At 39.5% G+C, this 12629-nt stretch overlaps 1 protein-coding gene across 1 annotated transcript; it reads left to right on the top strand.

The window, feature by feature from the left end:
• The first annotated feature begins 3032 nt into the window (after positions 1-3032).
• Positions 3033-10388, top strand: LOC142492724 (uncharacterized). The gene is made up of 5 exons (XM_075595640.1): positions 3033-3300; positions 3714-3774; positions 4012-4576; positions 4660-4770; positions 5280-10388. Exon 5 carries the CDS (start codon positions 5426-5428, stop codon positions 10064-10066), a length of 4641 nt encoding a protein of 1546 aa, XP_075451755.1. The 5' UTR covers positions 3033-3300; positions 3714-3774; positions 4012-4576; positions 4660-4770; positions 5280-5425; the 3' UTR covers positions 10067-10388.
• The last annotated feature ends 2241 nt before the right edge of the window (positions 10389-12629 follow it).

The following is a 12629-nucleotide window of genomic DNA, read 5'->3' on the forward strand; positions in this document are numbered from 1 at the left end:
CGCACTCTTTCTACATTTTTACTAATGCCCCACAAACTCTGGTACTATTAAAATGTATTTCTCTTTCTACAATGCCGTGCACCTACGCAGTGTAAATTATATTTGTAAAATGGCCGACACACTTAACATTCTACATCATTCACACATCAACTACATTAATTTACCAAAATTTTGCTTTTACAACTACTAAATACAAACATTTGCCTCTACAAACACATGGACGCCGCTCACCGCCTACTCTCTATGAACTTCAATTTCTTCTCAAACTACTCACTTACAATTACAATTAATTTATATCTATTCACATTTATATCTCTTTGTACAATGGCGTGCACCTACGCAGTGTCAATTTAATTTTTAAAATGGCCGACACACTAATTTTTTTTTCCTATTATCCATTTATAACATATTTTCTTTTATTTTATCTTTATTTAATAGCCAATATAATTCTTTTTATTTACATTACCCCCGCTTTGCTAATGTATTTTTTTTATCGATTCTTATAATTTACTCCTTTTTTTTTCCATAGACGCTATATAATTATTTCTTCTTTTCTTTATTTTTTGGCATAGCCGCTATATCATACTTTCACTTTTTATCAACTTTGCTTCATTCACACATCGCCACACATTACATTAATACATTCAACATCATTCACACATCAACTACATACATTTAAATCTTCCAATGCCCTCCGCACGGCAATCTCTGGATGCGCTCCGCATACACTTTTTTTTTTTAAAACATTATTTTTTCTGCCAACATTTACAACTTTATTAACAAACATTTATACAAACATTTTACATCTAACAATCACCTCCGAACGCCAATCTCTACATGCGCTCAGACTTTCTACAATGGCGTGCACCTACGCACTGTCAATTACATTTATAAAATGCCCGACACACTAAATCTCTTTTACTATTATCCATTTATATAATATTTTCTTTTATTTCTTTCATACCCGCTATTATACTTTTTATTTACATTACCCCCGCTTTGCAAATTTTTTTTTTTTTATCCATTCTTATAATTTCTTCCTTGCCGCTATATCATACTTTCATTTTTAATAAAGTTTTATTCATTCACACATCACCACACATATTACATTAATACATTCAACATTATTCACACATCAACTACATACATTTCAATCTTCCAATGCCCTCCGCACGCCAATCTCTGGATGCGCTCCGCACACACCACTTTCACCAACAACTCATTTCAAAAAAAAATATTTTTTTTTTTTTTCCTGACAACATTTTTAACTTTATTAACAAACATTTGTACAAACATTTCACATCTAACAATGCCCTCCGAACGCCAATCTCTGGATGCTCTACGCTCACATAACTTTCTGCACAATTTTATTTGAAAGTTTTATTTTAAAATGTTATTTTTGTTTGTGGCAAAATAAATTTCTTTATTAAATGCTCATTTTAAATACTTTTTATACAAATACATCATATTTAATGTTCATTACTGCTATTTCACAACACCCACCCACCCTTACTCTTCACACACCCCCACCCACCCACCCTTACTCTTCACACACCCCCACCCACCCACCCTTACTCTTCACACACCCCTACCCACCCACCCTTACTCTTCACACACCCCCACCCACCCACCCTTACTCTTCACACACCCCCACCCACCCACCCTTACTCTTCACACACCCCCACCCACCCACCCTTACTCTTCACACACCCCCACCCACCCACCCTTACTCTTCACACACCCCCACCCACCCACCCTTACTCTTCACACACCCCCACCCACCCACCCTTACTCTTCACACCCCCCCACCCACCCACCCTTACTCTTCACACACCACCACCCACCCACCCTTACTCTTCACACACCCCCACCCACCCACCCTTACTCTTCACACACCCCCACCCACCCACCCTTACTCTTCACACACCCCCACCCACCCACCCTTACTCTTCACACACCCCCACCCACCCACCCTTACTCTTCACACACCCCCACCCACCCTTACTCTTCACACACCCCCACCCACCCACCCTTACTCTTCACACCCCCCCACCCACCCACCCTTACTCTTCACACACCCCCACCCACCCACCCTTACTCTTCACACACCCCACCCACCCACCCTTACTCTTCACACCCCCCCACCCACCCACCCTTACTCTTCACACACCCCCACCCACCCACCCTTACTCTTCACACACCCCCACCCACCCACCCTTACTCTTCACACACCCCCACCCACCCACCCTTACTCTTCACACACCCCCACCCACCCACCCTTACTCTTCACACACCCCCACCCACCCTCTTCACACACCCCCACCCACCCACCCTTACTCTTCACACACCCCCACCCACCCACCCTTACTCTTCACACACCCCCACCCACCCACCCTTACTCTTCACACACCCCCACCCACCCACCCTTACTCTTCACACCCCCCACCCACCCACCCTTACTCTTCACACACCCCCACCCACCCACCCTTACTCTTCACACACCCCCACCCACCCACCCTTACTCTTCCCACACCCCCACACACCCACCCTTACTCTTCCCACACCCCCACCCACCCACCCTTGCTCTTCACACACCCCCACCCACCCAGCCTTGCTCTTCACACCCCCCCCACCCACCCACCCTTACTATTCACACCCACCCTTACTATTCACACCCACCCACCCTTCCTCTTCCCACACCACCACACACCCACCCTTCCTCTTCCCACCCACCCACCCACCCACTCTTCATTTATGTTCCCACACCCCCACCCAACCACCCTTCCTCTTCACACACCCACCCTTCCTCTTCACACCCCCCCACCCACCCTTCCTCTTCACACACCCCCACCCACCCACCCTTCCTCTTCACACACCCCCACCCACCCTTCCTCTTCACACCCCCACCCACCCTTCCTCTTCCCACACCCCCACCCACACACCATTCCTCTTCCCACACCCCCACCCACCCTTCCTGTTCCCATACCCCCACCCTTCCTCTTCCCACACCCCCACCCACCCTTTCTCTTAGCACACCCCCACCCACACACCCTTCCTCTTTACACACACCCACCCACACACACTTCCTCTTCCCACACCACCACACAGCCATCCTTCACACACAACACACCCATCCAAACAACATTCCTCTTCCATCACACCCCTACCCTTCCTATTACACCACCCACCTTTACCACCACCACCCCCACATAACTATTTTCTTTTACACACTTTCACAGGTCACAACAAATACTATTTTTCTACGTAAACACAGCACAGGAAAAGTTTTACTCACAAAAGGTAACTTATTAATCTTCATGTATGCATTCTACAACAATTTTATTTACATCATACCTACACATATTACACACACCCATCCACCTTCCTCTTCAACCACAATTCCTATTACACCACCTTTAACACACACCCCCATACAAACACTTTTTACACACTTTCACACGTCTACAAAATACATATTGTTTCAACATACACACACTACATTTTTCAACACCACCACACTCACATCGTTCACACACACACACACACACACACACACACTTTCTCTTCACCAAACACAACCAACAAAACAACATTCATGTTCCCTCACACCCCTACCCTTCCTATTCCACAATTACTCTTCAAACAACAAAGCACCCACCCACCTTTACCACCACCACACCCACATAACTATTTTCTTTTACACACTTTCACAGGTCACAACTAAAGTATTTTTTCTACTTCAACACAGCACAGGAAAAATTACACTCACACAAGGTAAGTTATTACGTTTCATCTTTGCATTCTAAAACAATTTAATTTACATCATAACTACACATATTAAACTTTTTATTACATACATTACAGCATTATTAAATCATTACATACATATACACCATTATTACATCTCATTTTTACTTTTCATAATTTACAATACACATTTATCAATTACACTAACATTCACATTTACATCTACAAACACACATTTATTAACTTTTTTCCTTCTTTTTACAGGCATCAACAGTACCGGCTTTCACAATTCTACAAACCCCCCAAATACACCCCTCCAACTAAATACATCCTTCCTCTTCCCTCACACCACCCCCCATTACTCTTCACAACACAACACCACGCACCCTTCCTCTTCACCCCACCCCCACCCATCCACCCTTACTCTTCACACACCCCCATCCACCCACCCTTACTCTTCACACACCCACCTCCACACACCCCCACCCACCCTTCCTCTTCACACAATCCACAAACACCCACCCTTCATATTACCACACCCACACACCCTTCCTCTTCCCTCACCCGCCATTACTCTTCACAACACACAACACACTTCCTGTTTAACACAACAACCTTACTCCACACCCATCAAACCCTTACTCATCCAGCACACACACCCAACATTCCTCTGTTACACACCAACATTACTCTTTATCCCCTGAACACCATTACTCTTTTTACCCCTTTCACTACACCCCTCAAAATATAACTATTTTATTTTACACCCTTTCACAGGCCACTAAACTATTAAGACTCCACAACTACAAATACATTCCACTCACACAAGGTAACTATGTTTACTTTTTCTATACATTAATAAAACACTTCCATCCATTTACAGGTTATAACTGTACTATATTACTTTTGCAGGACTCAACAACACCAGCCACACAAATCATCACCCACTTTGGAGCGTCTACACCTCAAGCATCTTCAACCTGGAACATCTTTACAGCCAGAAATCCATACACAAAATACAAGGTCAGTATGTTACATACATTTACATCTACTATTTTTATTACTTTTTAACATCTATTTATTTTATACAAATTACATCAACACACACCATTCCTCTTTACAACCACCACACTCACAACTTTACTCTTTTACTACGTCACACACACCCTTACTGTTTACCAACACCACACTTTAAACAACACCACATCCACCCTTACACTTTCTCACACAACACCTCTACAATTTCTCTTTAACACCCACAACACACACACCCTTACTCTTTCACACTACCACACACAACATTCCTCTTTAATACAACATCACACATGCCTTTATCAGTACAACACACATTTTTATACACACAACACAGTACTATTACAATACACTACACTATGTTTTTAAAACTATCATCACATACACATAATAACTATATCAACACTACTAAATTTACTATAACTATAATACACTCTTATTAACCTTAACATGTCCCTCTGCAAACAAGACTAACTACCATTTTTTACACACTTTCACAGGACTGTACACTGACGCCATTCAACCATCTGGACCTGTGACATCTGATGACATCTTTACAACAGGTCGCATGTGTGAACTGTAATAAAAATACAATATTATAACTTTATACACACACACACACACACACACTACTTACCTTTTAAATATGCCTCCAAAAAAAATTAATCAAACATCACACACAACTACACTGACAACAGCTCACAGTACATCACAAACATGCAATTACCAATATGACACACAACAACCATCAACATCAAGTGCAACAACATTACTACAACAACAAACTGATAGTACAACAACAAAATACAAACATCTACTAAAACTACAACAAATGAGAGAACGAGCAAAAGTAAGAAGAGATACACAAACACCAGAAGAACGAAGTGTACAAAATCTAAAACGCAAGAATTCACTACTCAAACAAACTGAAGAACAATATGTAATACGCCTTGAAAAACAGAGACAACAAAATATAAAAGCAAGAGCAAACAAAAAAAAAGTTAATATTCTAAACAAATCTACTACTTTACAACAACACCCTACAACATCAACTGCTGCTAACACAACAGAACAACATGAAATATGCCTTGACAATTCTACACAACAACAAACACACAGTGTAATACATATCAATTTAACACGCAGCGCTTTCAGCTACGAACCTCATATACAATACCAAAATCATCAACACGTCAATATAGGACACCTTTCCACTATTTGTCCATACTGTCAAGCTAAAACATTCCCTAACGAATCTGCAGGAATGTGCTGTAGAAATGGAAAGATTTTACTGCCACCAATACAACAAACACCTAATGAACTGCTTTCATACATGTCAGGAACTACAAGTGAATCAAAACATTTCCTACAAAATATACGCAAATACAACTCATGTTTTCAAATGACATCATTTGGTGCTACATCTGTCATCAAACAACATGGATTTCAATCTACTTTCAAAGTACAAGGTCAAGTTTACCACAGAGCAGGATCTCTACTTCCATTGCCAAATGAAAATCCAAAATTTTTACAAATTTACTTCATGGGAGATGAAGAACAAGAAGCCGATCAACGATGTCATTATATACCAAACATAAGACGTGACATTGTTCTATCCTTACAAAAAATGTTACATCAACATAATCATCTCATTAACACATTTAAAACATCACTGGAACGCATGCCAACTGATGAATATAAAGTAGTTATCAGAGCTGACAAAACACCAGTGGGTGAACATGAACGTCGCTTTAATGCTCCTCAAGTTAACGAAGTTGCTATTGTTATAGCTGGACAACAATTTGATAAGAGAGACATCATTCTTCAAAGGCGCACAACCTCTCTTCAACGCATTTATGAAACACATCGCTCATATGATGCACTTCAATACCCTCTCATATTTTCTCATGGTGACGATGGATACCACTTCAATATAATGCAAGTAGACACAGCTTCAAAATCTAACACTAAGAAAACTGTTTCATCTATGAACTTCTACGCATACAGAATAATGATAAGACATGGAACACAAAACCACATATTACACTGTAGACAACTGTTTCATCAATTTATTGTTGACATGTATGCTAAAATTGAAAGTGAACGTCTTCTATACATACGTTTACATCAAAAAGAACTTCGCGTTGATCAATACATACATCTGAAGGATGCTGTTGTAGATGATGGAAACATTGATAACATTGGAAAAATTTTAATTCTACCTGCAAGTTTCACAGGAAGCCCTAGGCATATGCACGAATATGCTCAAGACGCTATGTCATATGTTAGAGCATATGGACGACCAGACTTCTTTATTACATTTACATGTAATCCATCTTGGACAGAGATAAAAGAAGAACTATATATTGGACAGGCACCCAGCGATAGACACGACTTAGTAGCCAGAGTATTCAAACTAAAGCTACAGAAATTGATGAACATCATAACCAATAAACATATCTTTGGACAAACACGATGCTGGATGTACTCAATTGAGTGGCAAAAACGCGGACTTCCACATGCTCATATTCTGATATGGCTAAAAGAAAAACTACATTCAATACATATTGATAACGTAATTTCAGCTGAGTTGCCTAATCAATACGAAGACCCAATACTATTTGCAATCATCACTAAAAATATGATTCATGGACCATGTGGAAACATTAATATTAATTCACCATGTATGAAGGACGGAACATGCACAAAAAAATTTCCAAAACAATTCCTTTTGGAGACACAAAGTGGAGATGATGGATATCCTCGCTATCGAAGACGTGCTCCATCAGATGGTGGATATACAGCAACAATACATCTTCGAAACAACACTAATATACAAGTCGACAACAAATGGATTGTTCCATATTCTCCACTACTTTCTAAAACTTTTAACGCACACATTAATGTAGAATACTGTAATTCTGTTAAATCTATTAAATACATTTGCAAGTATGTCAACAAAGGAAGCGACATGGCCATTTTTGGCATCACTAACGACAAGATCAAAGATGAAATTTCACTATATCAGTTGGGACGATATATTAGTAGTAATGAAGCCGTTTGGAGGATTTTGTCTTTTCCAATTCACCAACGTCATCCAACTGTTGTTCACTTAACAGTTCATTTAGAAAATGGACAAAGAGTATACTTCACACCTCATAACGCTCACTCACTTGCAGCTCAACCACCAAACACAACTTTAACTGCCTTCTTTCAATTGTGTCAAAATGACTCTTTTGCTAAGACATTACTATATCCTGACATTCCTAAATATTACACTTGGAATTCATCTACTAAAATTTTTAACAAAAGGAAACATGGAGTACGTATTACAGGAGAAGACGCCGTACAAAGTGAAGCATTGGGTCGTGTATATACAGTTCATCCAAATAACGCTGAATGCTTCTTTCTTAGAATGCTACTTCATAATGTTCCAGGACCAACTTCTTTTACACATCTCAAAACTGTGGATGGACACCTTTGTCAAACTTATCGCGAAGCTTGCCAAAAACTTGGATTACTAGAGGATGATCAACACTCGAATACTACTTTATCAGAAGCTGTTTTACATTCTTTACCTAATAAAATAAGAAACCTTTTTGCTATTATCATTACCACCTGCCACCCATCCAACCCTAACACTCTATGGGATACCTACAAAGACTACATGAGTGAAGATATACTGGCAAAAGCACAAACAGACAACCCAACACTACACTTACATTTTTCTCCAGAAATTTACAACGAAGTACTCATTTTGTTAGAAGATAAATGCCTAGCTATTAATAACAAAACACTACTTCAATTAGGAGTACAATCTCCTGAACGTCACCACCGCGATATACTTAATTCAGACATTATGCGTGAGAGAAACTACAATATTATACATCTTAAAAATTATGTTGCATCAAAAAAACCTATGTTAATTCCACAACAATTACAAACATACCAAAACATTATGTCTCACATCACAAAGGAACAAGGTGCCATTCTTTTCCTTGATGCTCCAGGGGGAACAGGAAAAACATTTCTCATCAACTTACTCCTTGCAGAAATTAGAATGGAACACAACATAGCACTTGCTATTGCATCATCTGGAATTGCAGCCACTCTTATGGATGGAGGAAGAACTGTGCACTCTGCTCTTAAATTACCTCTAAACATTGCCAATGAAGAAAACCCAACATGTAATATAACAAAAAATTCTGGACAAGCACGTGTACTACAAACTTGCAAACTTATTGTGTGGGATGAATGTACAATGGCTCACAAAAAATCACTTGAAGCCCTTGATAGAACATTAAAGGACTTACGTAACTGTCAAGACATCATGGGAGGAGCTGTAATACTTTTAGCTGGTGATTTCAGACAAACACTTCCTGTTATACCAAGATCAACACCTGCAGATGAACTTCATGCATGCCTTAAATCTTCTCATCTATGGCACAATGTTAAACATTATCCTTTAACTACAAATATGCGAGTACAACTTTTAGGAGAATCTAATACTCAAGATTTTGCAAACAAGCTTCTTCAAATTGGTGAAGGTACTTTACCTACTAACTTATCTGGAGAAATTGATTTTCCAACACAATTTGCACACATGATGACATCACTTACAGACCTCATACATCACGTATATCCAAACATCATACAAAATTATAACAATCACCAATGGCTATGTGAACGAGCCATACTTGCAGCAAAAAATAATTGCGTTAATGACATTAATCATCAAATACAAGATATGATTCCAGGAAATATTACAGAATACAAGTCCATAGATACCGTCGTAGATAATGATGAAGCCGTTAACTATCCCACTGAATTTCTTAACTCACTTGAGCCGCCTGGAATGCCACCACATCGCCTTCGAATTAAAATTGGAACACCCATCATGCTACTTCGCAATCTCAACACACCTAACCTTTGTAATGGAACAAGACTCTGCATCAAAACATTAATGCCCAACCTCATTGAAGCTACTATATTAACAGGAAAGGCCACAGGAGAAGATGTCTTCATACCCCGCATTCCACTCATTCCTACTGACATGCCCTTCAATTTCAAACGCCTACAATTCCCAATCAGACTGGCATTTGCTATAACCATCAACAAATCACAAGGACAGTCAATTAAGTTCACTGGAATCAACTTACAATCACCATGTTTCTCCCATGGACAGTTATATGTCGCATGTTCTAGAGTAGGCTCATCCCATGACTTATATATATTTGCTCCAAATGGATCTACCAAAAATGTGGTTTATAAACAAGCATTACAATAAACATTTACTATTAGCATTCTTACACACATCAAATTACATTTACTACAACACTACTTTTACATTTACACACACATATCACGGATTTTCATCCAGGGATTGTTCCGATTGCCAATTCTTGGAGTCAGGAAGGAATTCTTTTTTCACCTTAATACGGTTTTTTTTTTGCCTTCCTCTGGATGACAACGTATGTTCACACATACAATTAATTTTCTATTATCAACTTGCATTTAATAACAACTATCATTTATTACTATACCAATTATTATCACATGGACTCTTACATATGTTTATTACAAATGTATATACCACTTTTTATTCTTCATCAACGACAATAAAATATTTTTACAAATTTTATATATTACTCTTTGTTTTCATTGTATTTCATTCATATACTTTTTATTACAAACAACATTATTTTTTATTTTATCCATTCACATTCCGGCCAACGCCGGGTCTATCAGATAGCATTACAATTAACATTGACTTTCCTCAATTTCCATGAACTCTACATATTGCCATAAGAAATTACAAAAAAATTAAAGACACTCAATACACTACTGTCATCTTTTATTACTACATTATTTTACAACACACACTTTAACATTACATCAAATACACTCCTCTCAACAATGGACATTCACATCTTTCAAGAAGCATTTCCAACAATAACATTTTCAAAAATAACTACCGTAACAACTAACATACACTTCAAACATTTGCCCTCATATACATGTGCTTTCTACTACTGTTGATTTACAAACACAATTCTAACTCATATTACATAACATTGGCATCACATTACAACTTTCACATACAACATTTACACATACTTATTCACACTTCACATCCCGGGCAACGCCGGGTTTCTCAGCTAGTAATATATATATATATATATATATATATATATAGTAATATATTTTTTTCTGTCTTTATCTTGTTCCTCATTCTGTGTACAGTACAGTAGTTCATTGAGAGAGGAGAGGTTTTGTGTACATCATTACTGCTGTTTATATACTGTACATTTTACTGTACAAAAAGATTAGACTGGACACAAAACCCCACCTCCCCCCAGGCCACCCTTTTTTCCTGAAACGACAATAAAACAAAAAAATTGTGCAGTTATGTTCGTACTGTATTATGACATTGTGTGATGTATTGTATTGTATGTCTTTATTTATATAGCGCCATTAATGTACATAGCGCTTCACAGTAGTAATACATGTGGTAATCGAATAAATAACAGATAATATAAATAACAGATCATGGGAATAATTGCTTTAGACAAACATAACATTAAGGAAGAGGAGTCCCTGCCCCGAGGAGCTTACAATCTAATTGGTAGGTAGCGAGAACGTACAGAGACAGTAGGAGGGAGTTCTGGTAAGTGCGTCTGCAGGGGGCAAAGCTTTATGTATCATGTGTTCAGAATGTTCACAATGCTATTCGTATGCTTCTTTAAGCAAGTGTGTCTTAAGGTGGGTCTTAAAGGTGGATAGAGAGGGTGCTAGTCGGGTACTGAGGGGAAGGGCATTCCAGAGGTGTGGGGCAGTCAGTGAAAAAGGTTTAAGGCGGGAGAGGGCTTTAGATACAAAGGGGGTAGAAAGAAGACATCCTTGTGCAGAACGCAAGAGTCGGGATGGTGCATAGCGAGAAATTAGGGCTGAGATGTAAGGAGGGGCAGAAGAGTGTAAAGCTTTAAAAGTGAGGAGAAGAATGGAGTGTGAGATGCGGGATTTGATTGGAAGCATGGAGAGGGATTTCAGGAGGGGAGATGCTGAGACAGATCAGGAAAGAGTAGAGTGATTCTGGCAGCAGCATTTAGGATAGATTGTAGGGGAGACAGGTGAGAGGCAGGAAGGCCGGACAGCAGGAGGTTACAGTAATCAAGACGGGAGAGAATGAGGGCCTGAGTCAGAGTTTTAGCAGTCGAGCAACAGAGGAAAGGGCGTATCTTTGTTATATTGCGGAGAAAAAAGCGACAAGTTTTAGAAATGTTTTGAATGTGAGGGGCGAATGTGAGAGAGGAGTCGAGTGTGACCCCTAGGCAGCGTGCTTGGGCTACTGGGTGAATGATCGTAGTTCCAACAGTAATGTGGAAGGAGGTAGTAGGGCCAGGTTTGGGAGGAAGTATGAGGAGCTCTGTTTTAGCCATGTTGAGTTTAAGGCGACGGAGGGCCATCCAGAATGATATAGCAGAGAGACATTCAGAAACTTTGGTCTGTATAACAGGTGTAAGGTCAGGTGTTGAAAAGTATATTTGTGTGTCGTCAGCATAGAGGTGATATTTAAACCCAAAAGATGTTATTAGGTCACCTAGAGAGAGTGTGTACAGAGAAAAGAGAAGAGGTCCCAGGACAGAGCCCTGGGGTACCCCCACAGAGAGATCAATAGAGGAGGAGGAGGTGTTAGCAGAAGAGACACTGAAAGTACGATGGGAGAGGTAGGATGAGATCCAGGATAGAGCTTTGTTCCGAATACCAAGAGTATGGAGAATGTGAAGGAGAAGAGGGTAATCCACAGTATCAAATGCTGCAGAGAGGTCGAGTAATATGAGCAGAGTGTA

This window comes from Ascaphus truei, chromosome 4 (genome assembly GCF_040206685.1).
Source record: "Ascaphus truei isolate aAscTru1 chromosome 4, aAscTru1.hap1, whole genome shotgun sequence".
NCBI classification, from domain to species: Eukaryota; Metazoa; Chordata; class Amphibia; order Anura; family Ascaphidae; genus Ascaphus; species Ascaphus truei.